Consider the following 21,231-nt stretch of genomic DNA (forward strand, 5'->3'; position numbering starts at 1 on the left):
GGTGAATACCATAATGTTCAGGTTGTTAATAAATGTTAATTTTATGGTTAAAACAAAAATCGACATTTTTTACCAATATAAGACATACCCCGAAAGTAAGACATAGTGGGACTTTCGGGGGTAAAAAGAATGTAAGACACTGTCTTACTTTCGGGGAAACACGGTAGTACAGCTCGACTTAACCTGCCATCCCTAAAGTCACATGGAGGACTAGCGTCAACACTCTTCTCAGTGCTGGTGCCCAGATGGTGGAATGAACTTCCACTGCCTGTTTGAATAGTGGACTCTCTCGCCATCTTCAAACGCAGACTGAAGACCCTTCTCTTTGTGACCCACTTACGTGAGCAATAAAATAAGTGCTCACCATAACAGACTGTTTTTGCACTTAACTCCTTTCTTTCTAGATACGAGCACTGACTAGTTTCTCCTTCTAGGTTTGAGCACTGACTAGATTGTATTGTGTATTGCACTTACTATGTTTTGTTCTTTCTAGGTATCAGCACTGGCCCTTGTTCTGACAATCGTCTGAGCTCAGAGGGAATATGGACAGTAACCTATTGGTTCTAGCAATGATACACATTCTGTCTGAACACTAGGTTCTTTTGTAAGTCGCTCTGAATAAGAGCGTCTGCTAAGTGCTGTAAACGTAAATGTAAAAAGAATTGTGTTATGTTTTAATTCAATAGATTGTTTTTTATTTAACCTTCTGTAAAGCACCTTGAAATGACACTATCATGAATGTTAAAATTATTTTTATATTACACTATCCACATAATGTTACACACTACTGTAATTTTATTATTATCTATTCATTGTTCCTCAACGCTAACTCTAAGGTGAAAAACAGGGTTCATATTTAAGCCTCTGTCAGTTTTATTACAGTACATTTTTATATCTTATGTGATATGTTCATTATTTTACTCGTAAATTGAATATGGAAACTTTATATCCACATTTCCCACACAAAGTGCTTATGCGCACTGTAATAAATCAGCTAAATGTGGAGCTGGTCGGTAGTGGATATTGGCTCAAGCTTTATGATCTGTTTAGTGGTTCGTGACTGTATCTGTGTAATGGGTAGAGTAGGTATAACTGCCCACTGCTGCTCATCCAGAAAGTGTGTGGACATGCATAGTGGGAGGAAAGAAAGAGATAAAAGTGTGAAAGAGAAACACTAAGTCTCTTTCAGTCTAGGGACTGACGTGATACAGTGCACTGTGTGAATTGAAATGCTTACTCCTTTGGTTCTGCGAGGGCCTGGTGCTGTTTGCCTGACACTGTGGAGGGGTAGCTGGCTCTTTGACAGCTTGGGTACAGGGTGCCCCCACAAACCATCCTGAATGAGGCATTTTGTTGTCATTGACAGGGCCTGGAGAACCAGGGGTGTTGTTCCCATTTCCTTATTGAGTCTGCTTTAAGCACAGATCTACTTAAGGGGATCTTGGCCGTCTGAGGCGACCGAGGGGAAATACTGATGAATAAGGTTCCATTTAGCTCTTGTGTGGTGATGATTCAGTTCAGAGGTCTGAGTCCACAGGCTTTCCTGTAAAACCAAGCCTCAGACTGAGACTATCTGAGAGTTCATATTTTCTTTAGAAAGCTTTTTGTTGTAGCTTTTCTAATGAGAAATAAGAAGAAAACTAAAGGCAATTCTGTGTGTGGCAAGTGAATGCCAGTTTGGAGATCCTGTTTGCATAAAGACAGCATTTAACAGGCGTTGGGAAAAACCTTTTGTTGGTCTGACAGGGCAGATCAGTGGTTCTCTTGGGCAATTTTTGGGCAAACAACCCCAAACAGATTTTATAAATATTCTCTGAGCCCAAGCCCAAAAACCAATCTTATTTTGTATTCCAAATGCATTGTTTTATTTTTTATTCCTTGATTTTTGCCCAGTTTCTTCCCCATTTATTTACTGTCTAATCCTCTCAAGAGCCAGCACTCCCCGAACTACACAAATGGCACTTTTCCACTGCATGGAACCTACATGACTCGACTCGACTCAACTTGACTCAACTCTGCATTTTTGCTTTTTAGTATGTACTACATTTTGACATGTAAACACTGCAGAGTGCTGATTGGCCAGAGAAACCTGTCAATCATTATGAACTGCAGAGCTCCAGCACAAACTAGCCACTTGTAAAATCTGTGACGTTACAGCAGCTTTCACATTTGTTTTTATCCAACTCACAACGGCAACTTGTAACATTACTTCAAGGTGTTTTGAAGAGCTTCAAACACTCCTTGGGTTGGTGGCCAATGAAAATCTACAGCGAAAGCCGAATGTGCTACAAATAAATCTGATCTGTGATAACTGGGGCACTGAGCCATGTTCAGTCCAAAAAACAATGCACAAATACACAGTGAGTAAACAGCACCTGACAGTGACAGCCACTGGCATTGTTGTGGTCTTTAAAGCCTGCTTTCCCCGTTATAGCTGGGGTTTTGCCAGCCAAAATTTATTTTAAATCTGCCATCAATGCAGCCATGTGCAAGCAATAAACAATAGTAATTTTTCCCCTCAAACATACCATACCACCTTAAAAGATGCTTCTATATGTAAACAAAACAGAGAGAACAGCATTTGCCTAGCATCTTCAATGTTACCTTTAATAGGACAAAATGTTTTTGGGGTTGTTTCCCATACAGAGATTAAGCCTAGTCCTACATAGCATTTTGAATGGTGATTTTCTATTCAAAGGAGGATAGGGTCTTGGACCAGCCTTAATCCCTAGCACTAAACACATAAATATATTTGTATGTATAAGTCACAGCTGCAATTCAAAAGACCATTACAAAACATATGCTTGGGACACTGTATGGTGTAAAATTATGCCATGTTATAGATACATATTATTTGTGGTAATTTTGGGCACATTTCCCTTCCATTCTAAGAGAAAGATAAGACAAAGAACGGAAAAGCATAAAATATGCTAAAATACTATAGCCTTCTAAATATGGGCTATTATATTTTATAATGAAGTACAATGCAGAACTCTTATAGGAAAATCATCAAATGCACATAAGCAAAGAATAACAGCTACTAGTATAAACTATTAGACTTTGAAGAGAGTTTTATGCTTCTGAGTGAGATTATGCACAGGCAGGTAATAGCAGTATATCAAACATCATATAGAGGCACAGATTACAGACTTAATCCCCAGAAATAATTGATTTCAAATATAGGACGTGAAACATGTCACGCTAATGCAGGCACTGCAGCTGTAGCTTGTGTTCCACCTTTATACACAGCATCATTTATTTAGTTTACCCTCAGGACTGGAGCTACGTGAGCTGGCTTATACAGCTGAAAATAGTCCACTTCCTTGAGGAGCTGTTTCGTGACTAGTGAGAAACTCAGAGATTCTTTGGATTAGCTGAACCTGTACACTATAAAGAGTTACAGAGATTCATCTTCAAGTCCCAAATGCAATAGTGAATAAAATAAAGGCAAAAGTATGCAAAGAGCAACCTGAATAGTAAAACATCAGGTCCAAAAACATAAATACTGGGTTTGCTATAGAACTGAAGAGGAACTGCTTATATTACATCCAGTGCCTTACAACAAAAAATGTATTCACAGAAACTTCCATAAACTTTTTGTGAATGTGTAACAGAGTAAATAAAACTGGTTCCTATTTTACACACAATGAGAAACATTCCTATCAGAATTAGCCTGAGAAGTGTAAGATAGCCTGTACCTATCTTACACTTATAACACTTACACAGACATCTTAATCAAATACAAGAGAATAAATCCAGGCTATGACATGACATAATTTAATCATTGTTAATCAACAACTATTATTTTGGGCCACTTAACTGTCTGTAAATAAGGAAATATTAAACAGTCAGTGTTTGGAAAGTAAACGGCAAAACCACCAATTCTTAATACTGCACTGCCTATGTGATATAACGAAAAACAACATATTTACTTATCTCTATTTCCCCTACAGCCATTTATCCCTTACTATTGACAGTGAAAATATGGGTTTCAGTGCAGACTGAATTTTTAATGAGACACAAATCATTTATATACACCAATCAGCCTCTAGATTATAAACCACTAACAGATGAATGAATAACATTATTTCATTACAATGGCCTCTGTCAAAAAGTGGGATATATGAGACACAAAATAGAGCAAATGTGTGCTCCAAGTGACTGAAGGCTAGTCAGTCTGATCCCACAAATGAGCTACTGCAGAAAATGTTAATGCTACGATAGAAATTTGTCAGAACACACTGTGCTTTTTATTGTCCTTGGGTACCCATGACCCTGTAACTGCTTCATCACTTGACCTTCGTAAGACCACATTTAAGTAAGTACTAACCACTGTGTGCCCCCTCCAGGGTGTATTCCTTATGCCCAATGATTCCGGGCCGATTCTCTGGACCCATCGCAACCCTGAACTGGATAAGCGGCTACAGATAATGAATGAATGAATGAATTAATTAATTAATAACTACTATGTACTGGAAAAAAACACACCTAAGACTTGGGGTTTTTTTGGAGGTGCTTTGAGCAAAGCATTATGACCATCTCAATTTGGACCTTGTCAAAGTTGTTAAGATCCTTACTCGTTACATTTTTTGTGCTTCCAACACATCAAATTCAAGCCCTGAATGTTCACTAACTGTCATACAGGTTCCCACACTGTAACAAGATAATCATTTTTATTCACTTCACCTGTCAGTGGTTTTAATTTAGGGGTTAATTAGTGTATGTTAACTTTAAATCCAAAAATAGCAAAATAACTGTTTAAACCTGGAGTAAGTAATGAATTTTAAAAACATTTCTAACCCATATTTCATTTAAATATTTTTACATCCTAATATTGATCCTGAAATCAAGTGCTCTGATAATAATTAGGACATAAATCCTTATATGTGGCAACAGCAAAACTACAAAAAACCTGTTCAATCATTTAATTTGAACCAAAAGGCCTTTCTGCCTGTATAATTGCCTACCTCATGAACTGCCCACTCTGCAGTCTGACCACATATTCATTTGTGCAGAGACCTTCATGAGACTCTACACACATTGATGAAAGTTGGTAGCACAGGAATGGCAGACAATATTTTACAAATACCTACAACCGAGTAAAAAAATAAGCAAGACGGAAGTAGATACAACACATTACGCTCCTCACGCCTGGACTCCTGCAGCTCAAGCCAAGCAGTGCTCACTCATATACTATGGGAGAGTGACTTCAGAAGGTGTACAAAATTACCTACACCTGCTTTAATTCTTATGGACAAAAAGGTCCATAACCTGTCCATAACCAGGACATGTTGTCATTATGAATGAATTATGCACGTAAATGTGGTAAGTGGACTAAAGGAAAAGGTGCCTGAAAACAGTAGGATAAGGGCCCTTTAAACAGACATTTTTCAGTTTCTGGATCATCCACACGTCACCCTTGCAGTGGGCGGGGCTGAGTCAAACACGAGTGGAATCTGAGTGGGAGGGGCGTATGAGTTTTCGACCAATGAGAAACTTGGCGAGCAGACCACCTGACTGGCAGCCTGCTCTTTTACGCTAGCGACTGGAAGCCTTAGCGATTGTCTGATTGACACGTGTCCTGCCCAATCAGAAGCGGCCTCTTGGAGGTCGGACTCCAATCAGAGCGCGCAGTTGACAACAGAGGGCGGGGCCGTGTGCCGGCGGCCCTGGGCGGCGCAGGCGGTTGAGTTTCAGAGTTTTAGTTGTGAATGTGTGGCACACTGTGAGCTCAGGGAGGGGCCAGGAGCCAGGGTCTTGTCTTATTGTTTTTTTAATTTCAATAAAGATAGGGAGAAAAGTGTACACTGACTGCCTGGTGCGTTAAAGGAGGAGATCGTTTTTTTCTACAGCTTGTTTGGATTACATTGTTTTTCCTTCCTCGGGGAGCAAAGAGAGGAGCATGGAACCATAGAAGATGTTGGAATAATTGACAGAGGGGATGTTCTTTTCCTTTAAGATATTTATTTAATTTATTTTTCTGTACCTTGTCTTTGTATTGGGAGTGTTTGGGTGTGGTGCTGCTGAGGGACTGAGAGGATGGAGCAGGCGAATATCCTGAGGAAGTTCATCCTGGGGGTCCAGGCCATGAGAACGGGGGACCAGAGAGGAGAGGACAACTTCGGCAGCGACTTCATGGTGAGGAGCAGGAGGAGGAACAGAGCACACACAACGCTCCAACACACACGGGCTGTGTTCAAAGCTCTGCTCACTATCAACACTTCACAGCGTGTCAAAGAGGAGCACAGCTCTATTAGAAGCGTATTCAGTAGCCCAGCTCTGTCGAGCAGCTCTGCTGTTTTGTACGCAGCCGTTCACTCTTGTCTGCTCACCTAACTCAGACATTTACCCATTTCTTTCCCCGTTTTTATCAGTATGTGTAAACCAGATTCCAGCTGAATTAAAATACGGCCTTAATCCTGTTTCTGCAAAAGCCAGACGTTGCTTATGTATCTCATTCCTCGTTAACGCCAGTTGTCTGCTTATTTATAAGCGGCGAGTTTTAAAATCCTCAACGCTGTTAGCCGCAGCTAAATGCACTCTTCAGAGGCTGTGTCCCCAATCGCTCCCTGCCCCCTACACAGTGCACTGCACATGACTCCTGCTCTTAAACGGTGCTCTACGAGTTTCGTAGAGCTTCATTGCTAGAGGGAAATATTAGTTGACTCCACATATAACATGCTATTTTGTCTAGAAGCCGTTATGAACTAACCTGCGTCGTCCACGACCGAGGGTGAAAGGATCCATTCGGAACACAGCCTCAGACTGCTACATGAGTGTGTGTGCTGCTGGGTCACATCCCTTTCCTAGTGCCGAGAAGAAGTTATGTTTAAAGACGGCACAATAGTAACTTATTTTGTTTATTATTTCCCCCAAGTATCCCCCGGGTTTTAAATGTGGTTTTATCCTTGAAATCCCGTGAAAGACTTGTAAATATTCTGGTAAATATGGTCAGCAGCGTGTATTGCGCAAATGGGAATTGTGAACACCCGATGATTTAAGGATGGACTCCCTTATTTATAGAAGAGCCAAGCTAACCTAAACGGAAGAGTAATGTTTAGCTTGTTTATGTCCGTGGTGAACACCGCGGTGACGGATTTGTGTTTAGTGGCTAACACTGGGACGGAGCTACGTTAGCTAGCCGCCGCTAACGTCTTTGTCCAAACAGCGCAGATATATTTGGCAGCGTGCGGTTTGTTATTGACCCCGCTTCTGTTTTAATGTGTGGACAAACATGATATCTTTTGTCAGCTGTAAAGTATGCCCATGCTAATGGATTGAATGTGTGGTTTATGGGAGTCTAGTGTGGTGTGAGAGGGAGTTCCGCGGATGTTGCGCAAGGAGCTGTTTCAGCACAGAGAGAAAGATAGAGACGGACACATACATATAGAGAGAGCAAGATACATTCACACAAAGAGAGACAGACACAGAGAGAGAGACAGAGAAATAGATACAGACACAGAGGGAGAAAGGGACACAAACACAGATACAGAAGGAGACTCATAGATAGAGACAGATACAAAGAGGGGACAGATTTTAGCCTACTAAAAAAAACTCAAACCATAGTTCAACGTAGTAGAGTCCCATGCATGTGATGAATGTCGAATAGAGAGGTAACACGAACCATAAACACAGTGGTTTTACATGTAGGATAGCAGTGCTATTGATTTCCTAAATGCTTCATGTGGTTAGTTTAACTATAGCAGAGTTACAACCTCTTCTGTTTTGTTAACAAACAGGAACAAACCAAGGAGTGGCTCACATATTTTATATACCATGCTACTTGTAAAATGGCAAACATAATGTGTCCATGTCCGACATTATTCTTGTGTTTTTGTGCCCAATGCCCACCTGTGTTTCTGTGGACTTGGCTCCTGAAAGACAATCTTTTATTCATTCTATACAACAAAAGCTCAGGATGTAAGAGGTGTTCTAGGCCTTTTTTTCCTCCAATGAGGGTTCAGCATGATGCAACTCATGAGGAAAGCTTCATGATCAATTTAACCACAGTTAAACTGTTTGTGAAACTTGGACTTAATGTAACTTCCTGTGATATGCTGTTGCATATGATTAGTCCATTTCCAGCTCTAATTATAGATGACTTAAAAATGCAAATGTGTAATTTCCACAGTTTTCCCAAAATGTCACCAATTTGGGATAAAACAGTGTTGTGCAGTATGGAGGAATTTGGGTGAAATTCCACAATATTATAAGTAGCATGACATGTATATATTAAGGCAGCTGTTAATGCCCTAAATTTTCTAAAACTACAGATGGGTTATGTTGTAAGAATATGGTGATAATTAAAGTCACTTTCATGGTATGAAATGTGCATTATGATGGGCATTTCTCAGGTTTGACACTTTGGAACAGAATAAAAAAGAACCAGTAGTTATTTTTATACAACCAGCTCATTTTTATACAACATTTTACTCTCTGCACTGCTCCAAGTTATGTATTTGCTGTGAAACATGTAGCTTTTCAAGTCTTGAAAATATACGTTGGTAATTAATCACAATTAGATTATCTTCCCCGTTAATATTATCACTGTTAAGAGTAATTAAACCAGATTTTAGGCCTTCGTGAGTCTATGGAAAGAATCGATTCTTCTGACAGGAATAGTGTGCTCAGTTCATGTTGTTAATTTTAGCATTTTCACACCTTCAGTAGAAGTCACTCCCCAGTTCCTTTATATCTAACCACTATAACTGCAATTGCCCTCCAGTATTAATATCTACGATAGTTACGATAGACAAATGTGAAATGTGACTGTCTCCCTGAGGGAGGTTATAGCCTGACTCTGGCTTACAGAGTAGTGTCACCCTCTTTATGCATTTAGCACTTTTCCACGCTGTCCTGAGCCCTTAAGGAGTGGGACAGCTTTGATTAACAGACAGCTGGACAATGGCAGTGCTTGGGTACGACAACAGCCTGGCTTTGTCATCTTGTCATTCCGGGTTTGTTAGAGCATTGACTCAACCGCAGGGTGTGAATGGCCCTGGGTTTGAAGTGGTTACATTAAAGTCAGAGAGCAGTGTACAGGTCTGGTTCAAACCCACCTCCTAGGATGACTTCAATTCCAACATGATATTATTGTGATTTTAATGTTTTTTTTTTTTTTAATTCATGGACATTGGTCTTGTGCAAGCATTGTGTGTAACACACAGAGCCAGAGGGCAGAGTTCACACACACACACGCATACACACTAATTTCTCATGCCTGCTGTGAGACATTCAATGGGGGAGGGGTGGAGTGGAGATGTGCCTACATCTGTTGTGTTTTTAGTGATAGAAATTAGATTGTCATCTCTACCGTGTTTCCTTTTTACAGTGACTAGGCATTTAAATTCTTCTGTTTGTGGTTGAGATGTGACCATTTGTAAAAGAAAGTTTAGCTTTCTGCTCATTTATGGTTATGCCACATGTAGGCTTGTCCCAAATCATGATACTGGAATTTATCTGTAATGCTGGCATTACATAAGGGTCCGACAATGCACATAATTCAGTTCCATATGATAAGGAGGAGTTTTACAAGAGCATATTTTAATGCGTGCCTAACTATGTGCCTTGTAGTTACTGTTTTTGATTCAGAGATTTTACTTTCGATTTTACTTTACTGCATCGTTTGAACAGACTAGTCCTTCAAAACTGTGTGAACGTTAAACGAGGAATGAACCGATGGAAATGCTCCAAAATTACTTGGAATAAAATCTTGTTATTTTGACTTCCAAGTAAGTTATTTTCCTTCTCCTGTAAATGTGCTATTTTGGACATGCATGCGTTTTTTTTTAACAGTGAATATATCAAACAGATAGGTTTGTCTCATTCAAATGAAAGTCCCCCAGTAGAACTTTAAGGCCCGCCTTACAAAATATATTAAATTTATAATTGTTTTATGAAAGTCTATCATTTGACCATGACGTATTTGTGAAATGTAAGCCCTTAACCCAGGCAACTCAGATGCTTTGACAGTGGTATTCATGAAAGATTTTAAATGAGAGACCATTGAAAGCGACCAAAATGCATATCAGGGAAGCAGTTGTAAACCTAATTTTCTACATTTTTAAATCTATGTACAATATATATTGAAATGGTTAATCCCTTAATGGTTAATCCCTTAACGTGAAAAAAGATTTAAAAGCCTTGTCACCATTTGAACATTCAATGTTTAGATTCAATGGATAGAATCTCGGGCAGCAGATGCCACATATTCTTGAAAGTTGATCTAGTTGTCACAGTGAAGGCGACTCACAACTGAAATAAGACCTGACTCTCAAGACTTTCAGAACATAGTCGATCAGGGAAATGTACTGTTACCTCAGTTTAAAACATTTTGAGAGCTGCGTTAATGTCTGGAATGTGCTTTCACTTGAGAGAAGGCTGGCATGGGATCTGGCTGCTTACTGTAAACATTTAAACCAGGGGAACGTCGATGTGACAACACTCGGCCTGTCTGTACATCCTTCATGCGCTGAGCTGGTAACACCCTGTCTGCTCCTCTAAAGCTGTGGTTTATGCCAGCTCAGTGGTGAATTAGAGCTGAACAGGCTAGGGCCTGGCAGCAGCACTGGCTTGGTACTGACTGATTTCAGAACTGAGCTAAAGCTGCTTAAGATGGTAAGATTTGGGCCACAAAGTGAGTGCCAACTGTCAGCACAGATTCTGCTCTCTGATAGGCCCTCTCTGTCCCTTTCTGAAAGGATTAACTGCAAAACAGCAGTTGTGTACCTTTTCAAATATTGGCATTATGCAAGTACCACAAAATACTTATTTTTTGTACAACACAGAGAGAGAACAAGTTGATAAAACATTACCACGTGGTTTGAGAACTTTTGAATGTATAGGTAGGACAAAGTATAGACATGGTATATGGTTTGTTGATGGGCTCTATAATTAGTCGTATTTATGTTGTGTACTCTGAGCATTTTGACCAGGTATGTTTTGGATTATGCAGTGAAGTAAAAGCACATTATTTTAGTGAATGTAACATAGGAAATATATAATTGGTTCACCTACAAGTTTTAAAATTTTGCAAAAATATTGCAGCAAATGACAAAACAACAGTATAATTGCACTGCTAGATCCTGCTTGAACTGTAGGAGTAGATAATTGATCCAAATCTCATAACCTAAACCAAAATATGTACATATCTTGACAATTTTTTACATAGAGTCAAAATCAAATGGGACATTAACATTCAAATTAATGAAATATAAAATGTTTGAGATGTAAGATAATTTGTAAAACACCTCCTATTTATTAAAGAAACCCTGAGATCACTACAGTGCAGTAGCATGTTCAGCCTCCCTGGTTATAAATGTCTCCATTAAAAGTAGTTTCCATAGAGACATTCAAGCTTTGTTATTCCCTCTTTCTCAGCAAGTCTTTTATTATATTTCTTGCTCTCCTTTTTTCTCATGTCCTCTTCCTCCCTCTTTCTCATCCATATTTAACTATTCTCTCTCATTTCCATCCTCTCCACCTTTCTCTCCTTGTATTCTCTGGTGCCCCTCAGTTCTCAGCCATCTGAGCGTTGTTGCTGGAGGCTAGTCAGTAATCAGCTTGAGAGAATGGAGAGCTGCTGGAGCTTTCCCTGCACGTGGGGCTGATCTGCTGTGTCTGAGAGCTGTCTAGACCTCCCTGCGTCTGGAAGCCTCGCCTGATAAAGCCAACAAGCAGAGTTTCAGCACACTGGGGCATGACTGGTATTTTACTCCAATAATCAGACACTTTTGCTGTGTATTTTTTAATGGTTGTCTAAATTTTACTGAGATAAAGCGTCTTTTGCATGTTGATTAAATCACAGTGCTCCAGTGGGCAGTCAAAAATGATATTAACCAATATTATTCAAATTCAGCTCCCATCCTACCACCACCTGTCATCGAGAGAAATCTCTCAACTAGCTCAACCACTTTCTGATGCAATGTTACACTCTGAAATAGAGATGGAGAATTTTTTTTTAATATAATAAATTATTTATAATTTTCATGTGGGTATCTGTGAGATATATTTGATAAGGGCTACCCTCTTAGAATTGATCTAAGCACTCTCACAGTAGTTTGGAGGGATTCTGCTTTTCTCACAAGTTTTGGGGTCATTAAAAGTGCTATATTTTATATTTTGACTATATTTGACATTTGAATGTACACAGAAATTAGTTGATTGCTGCTATATTACAGTGGAGTAAATGTGTTCTGAGCAAAGAATAAAGTCACACACCTTCTGCTCTGTTTTCATAACATTGCCAGCTGAACATGCAAAACTCATTGTTTTGCTTTCCCAAAGAAACAGGACAGCGAAGGATCACTCAGCATTATACCTGCAAGGTGTCAGAGTGCAGCACAAAGCCTTGAGGTGAAATCAACTGTTCATTTTCCTTCATGGGAAAAAAATGCAATCTTTAGCTAAAAGATCTCTGACAAGTATTCTGCTTATTTTTCCTTGTCTGTATTCAGCAGCTGCTTTCTCTGGGGACCATGCTGAGAACAGGAAGGGGAGGGGTGGGAGGCGTGGCTGAATACAAAGCATTTGTTGTGGTTTGAGATGCCAACACTCTAGTGTGACACCTAGTGTAAGAATGTGGGGTATATGACTGTTAAATTCAGCAGTGACTCCTGCATTTGTGTTCTAATTGACTATAATACATACAGTAGTAGAATTTAGAGGGATTCTCTGAATAGTTATCTCGTCCTGAATAGTTATAGTGTCCTTCACTGTTGCTGAGTTGAGGGAAAGGTTAATAAAGTGCTCAGGGGCTAATTGACTAGATGAATGTTTTTGAGGTGAGTGTCCTTGTCCTGTCTGCTCTCTGAGTGGCTTTGTGCTGGGAAGAGAGAAAATAAAGGATGCCTTGGATAGTAAGTGCTGGATGGCAGCTAATAGAGCGTGTAAATCTGATGATTTCCTACATTCATCTTCATACAGTCAACATCTCTGTCACTCAGTATATGAGCTTAGCTTAAATATAGATTTAAAAACTTGCAGACGTTACATCATGTATTGTTGGTGGTTAGATAATGTTTATTCTTGTGCACTCAGATAAAGCCACTTTTTACTATAGTTTTTTTAGTACGTTTAACTATACCCAGGTTTATAAATTTAACTTCTTGAACAAATAGTTAAATTCACAGTATGGTTGAGCAAGCTGAACATCTATCCAAGTTCATTTAATTTTTTTTGTATTGAACACAGCTATCTTACATAATCAGTTGTTCAGAATGTAGCAACTTACAAATGGATACCTTTCAAAAACATATATTATTCAAACAATAGGTGAGAGAAATAGGTTTTGACACATTATATTAACCTTCAGACTTATATAACCTAATAGCATGGTAGGAAGTGTTGCAGTCACACAGCTCTCAGGTCCTCGGGATGTGGGTTTGAGCTGTCTTGGGTCACTGTCTATGAGGAGTTAGGTGTATTTCCCCCTGTGTGTGCATGGGTTTCCTCTGGGTGCTCGGGTTTTCTACCACAGTCAACAAAAAACACACACTTAGATGGACTAACTGTTCAAAAGTACCTACTGATGTGTGTGTGAGTGAGTGACCGGGATGAATGTGTGAGTGTGTAGTGCCCTGTGATGGACTGGCACCCTGTCAAACGTGTGTTCCTGTCTTGTGCCTCATGATTCAGTAAAGGCTGAAGACATGACCTTGAACTGGATGAAGTGCTTACAGGAAATGAAGGAATAAGCTAATTGTTGAGGAAACTGGTACAGTGGATTAGATCCTACATGTGGAGCATGCGGCCCCTTTATCATGAAATTTTCACACGATGTGAAGGACAGCTGTTGTGTTCAAATGATGTAGTAAACTAAGTAGGTCCATCACTTTTTAGTTTGGTTTAAAACAGAATATTTGCTTTCACTAAAATACATGATATTATGAAATGCATTAATTTGTCTTTCACGTTTGGTATATTTAACAATAGAGCCCTACCTTCCCTCTCTGGTTTTGTTCTTTCTTTCTAATAAGCTGTTTCTCACTCCCTCTACACTTCACTTCTGCTGTTCTATTCCTGTTTCTCTCCTGTGTCAGCTTGAAAGTGTTCGCATATATCCTTTTGCGAACTCAAATATTGTGTCTCCTTTTGTACACAGTCAGTCATACTCAGAAATGCAACAACAAACTGTTCAACTCTTCGTGACCTGGGATTTAATCCCAAAAGTTAGTGCAGAACATTATTTTTGCTGCACAGACAGTTTGTTTGTGTGTGTGTGTTAGTTTGTGGAGCTTTAAAGGGATCAAAGCTGACCCAATAAATTTTGAACATTTCCAGAACCAGACCATGTTCTGTTAATAGCACCAGAATTGGTGCTGTCATGTGCTTGGCAAGAGTGGGGATACAGGGGGCTCTGTAGTTTGAATAAATTCTTAGGCATGAATGTTGTCATCCTTTAGTAGTAGTGTGGGTTATGGCCAAAATGAGCATCAAAAAATATACACACACCACATTTTTACAAAATGCAGCTCTTGAATGCTGTTTTACTAGACCCAACAGTAGTAGCAAAATGGTTTATGACTAATCCCTAAAAAGCGAGTTGTTCCTTACTTTGTGTTTAGCACTTTTGTGTTATATAAATAGGTGTATTATATTAAAAAATGGCTCATTAAAGTTCACGTTTGTTAAATCGTACCATTGGCTAATAAGTGTCATGGTGTGTTTCATCTGTGTACTGTGTGGTCTTCTAATTCTAAATTAAGGCTAATAAATATAGAGCATTGAACCTTTGAAATTAGCAATTAAAATGTTTAGTGAAGCTCTAAACATTTTTATTGATTATTTATATACTGAAAAAAACTTCTGATAGGATTAATTTGCTGTTTCTCTAGTGTTGCATGGCAGTTGTCAGTGTTTTTTTTATGTTGTACAAAATGTGCTCAGAAAAGCATATTAGTACATCAGGATAACATTTTTCTCATATTACCCTGCCCCATGTTTTAATATGATTAATTATGGAGGTTCTGATAGATAATGTTTAGTTATGTTGTGTTGTGTTCCAGTGTGTGTTTGCATTTGTTGAGCAATGACTGAATGTGCTTTTGGCTGTTTAGTATGTTTCGTAGGCCGAGAATCCCTCAGAAGTGTTCTATTCACACTATCAGAAGTGTAATATTCACACAGTATGCCTTTGATACTCTCACACTTGCTTACTCATTAACATGTGCCCTGCAACTGCTTTGCTGTCCATATTTGTCAGGAAACTTTCTTTCTCCTCTTGAAAGGACAGCCAGCTAGTCATTAGCATGACCGCTGTCTGCCAAACGAGACATGAGCCTCTGGCATTACTCTAATTGTGCCCCATCTTTCAGCCAGACCAATCAGCATGACAGGGAGTAATGTGCAAATGTTCAAATACATGGTGTGGAAGAAGAAGCCATAATGATGGTGGAGCTGGAGACTGATGATGATGCATCCCAGTGTGTAAATGGTTTGCAGCTGAGAATGCAAAAAGCCAGACTGAATATGGGGAACTGTGTGAGGTGATCAGTAAGGTGCTAGTGTTGCCATTTTAGCCACTGCTGGACTGTGGGAATGCCTATAAATAACCAGAGCTAAACCATTAGTAAACGCTCCAGTCAACGGCACTGCCACAGAACCATAATAGATTAATGGTGCTTTTCTACTGCATGGTCCCTACTCTACTCTACTGGTTCCAAGCAAGTCAAGAAGGGGTTTTACAAAGCGTGTAAACCCTGAGGAATGCTGATTGGCAAGAACTTGTCAGTCATGATGAAATGCAGATGTCCAGCACAAACTAACCATTTGTAAAATCACCAGACTACAGTAGAAATCATGTTTGTTCTTATTCAACAACGGCAGCTCATAAAATGACATTGTAGATTTTTTTTAAGAGGTTCAAAACTAATTGGATTGATGGCAGATGAAAAACATTCAGCAGGAGCTGGATGTGCAACAATAAATGGACTAACTACACTGATCTGTCTGAAGTGGGATGGGGAGCTGTGTTCAGTCCCAAAAAAAAAAACAACAATATGCAAATGCACTAATTAATCCCACTATTTCTAGATGTTACTGCTCCCTTTTGTTGTGGATTCCAATGCCTAAGATTCCAGTTAGAAATCTTAGGCATATTTTTTAAAGCATATTGTAGACACAAAAATTATTTATTAGATTATTAGGCCAGACTACACATGTCTGTACAATCATTTTGTGAGATTGTAACTGGCTTTCATCAGAAGAACTCTAAGAACTTCATGCATGTATAACAGTAAAGGTTTGGAATTTATAAAAATCATGTAATAAGGTGCCTGCAGTTTCTTAGTGATATTTACTGAATAATGACTGTATTCACAACATGCTGACTGCAACCTTGTATATCAAAATCTTGGTAGAAGGTCATCATATTTTTTTTTTTAAGTAACACTCCTTTTAATCATGATAACTCTACTCACACTTGCACTTTCAGTGACACTTGAGTGCTGTATATATTTGTGTGAGCATATGTGATGGAAGGTTTGACTCATTTATTGACGGATGAATTCCCAGTTCATTTTCTCCACTACGTCTTCAGCATTTCTTCCCTGTTGTTGGAATGTCCTACATACCATCAAAATTCTTTATAGAGTTTCTTATCGCTTTGGACTAGCACAGGTTGGACTGGATTAGTAAGAGGAGGATAGTTACACTACATGTGAAGCATAGATAAGCTGGAGTCACAATACCTGTGCGAAGACAAGTATAAGGAAGTCTCATAATGACAGCAAAAGTATGTAGTGATGGGAAACTAAAAAAAAGCCTTTCCGATGCAGAACCTCAAAGTCAACTTATAATAAATGATTTTGCTCATGGAGGCATGGTGGCACAAGTATTCAGGTACTTTGGGTCACTGTCTGTGAGGAGTTTGATGTGAGTGTTCTCCATGTGTCTGCGTGGGTTTCCTCCAGGTGCTCTGGTTTTCTCCCACAATCCAAAAACATACGTTGACAGGTGGATGGGTTGTTCAAAAGTGTACATAAGGGTGTCTGTGTGTGATGCCATGTAATTATAATAAATACATGATTTTGCTCAGGTTTCTCTGACTAATACCAGAGTTATACCAGAATTATAAACCATAAACCTCAAGCAATTGGAAACATTCTAAGAATTTAATGTGAAATAGCTTGAAAAGTGTGATTAAAAAAAAAAAAAAAACCTTTATTTTGAATAATATAAATACACTGAGTGGTCAAGAAACTAATCTACAGCTAAATTTTGAGTGTGTTAGAGAATTTCCAAGGCTTCCAAGATTTTCCATGTAATCATTCCACTGTAAAATTGACATGTGAATGAAAAATTAAAGTTGGACCTCCCTGTTTTGGATATAACAGGTAAAAACAGTGTAGAAGGCTTATGTGTCAACGATTTTGGGTTGCTTCTCTTTCTGGAGAGGGGTTGAAGGCCCCACAACACTCACATCCTGTGTTTGCTCTAAAAAAAAATCCCCTGCTGAGAAAATGAGTGCACACATTCATCTCTCCTTCCTTCTGTCCTGTACTCAAAGCTTCCAATCAGAGTCGGTCAGTCTGCTTCCTTTTCTGATCATGACCCCGGAGCTGTGTTTGTATACACATACTCAGTATACTGTCAAGTACAGCCTCAGAGCTCAAATATAAGTTGTAGTTATTACAGATATTTGAGTCTTGCATAGTCTTTGTCACTTTCCTTATCTCTTGTCCCAATTCTCATGTCTGGCTTTAATTATTTTTCATTCTTCTTGGCACTATGTGAACCAATGCAGATTTGTTAGTTGACATAAAAATAAAAAAAATCTTGGCACTTTGTGTTCTCCTCCAAGTGTATAGAACCTTCATGTATATAGACTTTCATTATGTTGTAATAGCAGTAGTTTGAAAAGATACTGTGGAGCTTTGTTTCAGGGGAAGCATGTGATAGCAGGAAACCTAACTAGTGGTTGACAATGGTCTTCACTAAACTGAGGGGAATGTATTTGGTTTCCAAAAAAATATATACACACACATACACATGAATGGGACAATAGGACAATAATTCAATATCAGTATATATTGCACTATAAGATGTTTCAATAACAATGATATGATTTTCATTGCACTCAGTTTTACTTAGTTAGTTTAAAAAATATTATCAAGAGGTGGTTGTTTGTTGGTGATGTCATGTTGCTTTCAGTTTTTGCAGTTTTCTGTGGCTTTTTTACAGACTTTTTGCTGATGTACAGAATTATATTGTATCGACTGAAATTAAGAAATATATCTTGATGTACATTTTGCCCGTATCACCCAGCTCTAGATGTATAATATGTTTACATTATAAGGTTCTTTAAACTTTAGAAATGTTCTTTTACTTCCCCACTTTTTTTATTATTATTTCTTTAGGAAAGTTCATTAGCTAAATAACGAAAATTTATTATTTATTTATTTTCCCCCATGCAATCACACCAAAAGCACTTCTAAACTGAGAAGGCAGTGGAGATGATGGTGCCACCACTATGTTGAGTCTCATGTTGACGTGTGGTATTTTAAACTACAGTGGAACCTGATAGCTTATCATTTGTTTTGCATAGCAGTGCAGCCAGCAGTTGCATCATTTGGTTGAATTGACAACCAGCCCCTTAAAGGTGCTATTATGGCGTCATGTTGATGTCAAAAGTAGAGGGCGCAAAAACACCAGGTGGGAAATATAAATCTGCAAGTTTTAACATCTCACGTGTGTAAATATCCCTCTCGCCAGCTCAAATATGGAGCTTGTGAGTAGACAGAATTGCTTGTGCACTGATCATATTCTCTTTTTTTCCTCCCCTCCATCCTTGAATGGTATTTACCCTCTCGATTTTAATGTTTTCCTTGCATGCCAAAAATGTGTGATATACCTGCGCAGATTGTTTGCTGCAAGAAAAACTCTCTGAATCATTTTGCCAAGAGTCGATTTTTGAGCATCTGGAATCTTTTTTGGGATTTGTTGTTTGAAAATTTGTTTGGGAGTTGATTCCTGAACAAATATTTTGTATTCCTCCTGCTGTCACTCTACAGAGACACTGCAGGACGGCCTTGGAACCATATTCTGAAAATGATTATAGACATTGTGTAATCTCTTATTTTCTATTTTCCCCATTTCACAATGAAACTTAGATAACCATGTTTGTTTGTCTGTAGGCGGCTTATTATGTATGAGGGGTTGGTCACAGAACCACGAGACATCAGCAGATAGAGTTCATTAAGAGAAATTCCCTCATATTTCAAAATGATAGTGCGGAAAATGCTCTTGAGAGCAGAAATAGACAGTGGGAAAAGAGCTTGGTGTGCGAGAGAATCTTTAACATCGAGAGGGTAAAAACCATTAGAGAATGGGGGGATAAATGACGGTTTGAGAGCAAGAATTATGATCAGTTCACACGCAGTTCCTCGTTCTGTGCTCGCAATTTTCACATTTGCACTGGGGAGAGGGATATTAACATGTGAAATGTTAAAACAGATGCATATTTTGCATCTGCTGTATTTCACCTCTACCTTTCACATTGGTGTCATATGCTATATCCAACATTTTAAACATTTATGTAGCAGCAAACGACTGATTTCTATGTAAATCTATAGTGGATCTATAATTCCACCCTGTGGAATTTTTGGCCCTTCACATGATTATTTTTTATTTTTTTTTGCCGTCCCCAAGAGACAAGAGAGTGAATGGCCACAAGGCATTGTTCACGCAGAACGGCAGAGTACAGTATGAAACTTTCACATTAATGCGACCATCCAAATATTTCTCCACCAAAAAAAGAAGCAAAAAATGGCCCTGGCAGGGAATTATAAGTGCTCTGTTGTGCTCATCTGCTTTTAGCAACTGCTTTCTCTGTGCACTGTGCTGTAGTGTGGCATCCAGTAACAGAATGCTGGGTATATTAATAGTATGATAATGATTGTGAGTTTGAGTTGTTCAGAATTTATCCAGGTGCTTCCTGTGTCCAAGCAAAATGTCACACCTCCTGTGTAACCATATTATATGTCGGCCATGATGGTGGTTCTGAAAAAAGTTCTCACAAGATAAAGAATCGTGTCACTTGTCACACACTTTCTTCATGCCATTTTACCTAGGGTTAGGGTGTTTCAATTCTGGTTGGGATAGAGGGGTAGGCTGAAAGGATCTTACGTTTCATATTTTATATAAATATCATATTATTTTATTTTTATTTATTTTTAATATATTATGACACTTGAGTCATAACAAATGAAAGAACATTGCTAGTAGTATGTTGATATCTGAGTAGTTAGCCAGTAAGTTTCCGGTTCCACATTAAATGATGAAGCAGTTACCTTCTGGCAGACTGGGCTACTGCAACTTTTAAGGTGGACATGGAGGGTTTGAACAAAAATGCTGAATAAGAAGTCAGTTGAATTCAGCTTCATCTCACAGAAGAGTTAAATGTTGGCGATTGATATACACATATAATGCCCTCAATTCAAGTAAAGCCCTACAGTTAGAAGTAATGAGGCACCTTTTTTGTTTTCCAGTGAGGTATCAGACTCTGGAAGGTTTGTACATATTGTGACAGACAATCATAAACCTCTTGGCTTTTTCAATATTAATATTTTTTAAACTAAATTTAAAATAAATGGCAGTGAACTGGGAAGTGTCTTGTAATGAATGTCAGTCAGTGACAGATGCTGTAAATGATGTATATTGCAATATTGAATAAAGTGTTTAAAAATCATTGAAACATTATTTATTGTGATATCCATTGATATAGAATTATCATCCAGCCTTATATTACACACTTGAAATTGTGATGCTAGTGTTCCTAAATAGAAAATACTTACTGCTAAGCATCAGCTATAGTGGTATAAAACCACCCAGCTTTGGACTGTGATCAGTGGAACTGTTCTTTGGTGTAGTGGTGAGTTAAGGTGACGTTTCTGATCCGAAACTAATCATTCGTCATCAGTACTTGACCTCACTAATGTTCTTGGTCTGTTGGTCTGTCAGGTCCACATAGCAATTTCCAACATCTAGTGCAAACTTTCCTACAAGAGTAGAGGTTGTTACTGCAGCTAAGTGAGGACAAACCACTTGATAACCTGCTTAATTACAGAAATTAAGACAGGTGTCTACAAGCAGGTTTCCACAATCTCTTTACCATATAGTGTATGTAATTAGCATTTACCTGGACACATCACCTTGGAAGGCTTTTTTATTATTATTTCTCACAGAGTATTAGTAAAGACCAATGCTTAACTTTTGGGTTACCAGACTTTTTAC

General features: G+C 38.6%; 1 protein-coding gene across 2 annotated transcripts in view; it reads left to right on the forward strand.

Moving 5' to 3' along the window:
- The first annotated feature begins 5,716 nt into the window (after window positions 1–5,716).
- Window positions 5,717–21,231, forward strand: part of ptpn12 (protein tyrosine phosphatase non-receptor type 12) — a 54,018-nt gene continuing 38,503 nt past the window's right edge. For both annotated transcript variants that reach the window (XM_066667689.1, XM_066667690.1), the window contains exon 1: window positions 5,717–6,138. In XM_066667689.1, the coding sequence (XP_066523786.1) occupies window positions 6,040–6,138 (99 nt within the window). In that variant the 5' untranslated portion in view covers window positions 5,717–6,039. The remainder of the gene's footprint in view (window positions 6,139–21,231) is intronic.

The sequence above is a fragment of the Hoplias malabaricus genome, chromosome 4 (genome assembly GCF_029633855.1).
Source record: "Hoplias malabaricus isolate fHopMal1 chromosome 4, fHopMal1.hap1, whole genome shotgun sequence".
Classification (NCBI taxonomy): domain Eukaryota; kingdom Metazoa; phylum Chordata; class Actinopteri; order Characiformes; family Erythrinidae; genus Hoplias; species Hoplias malabaricus.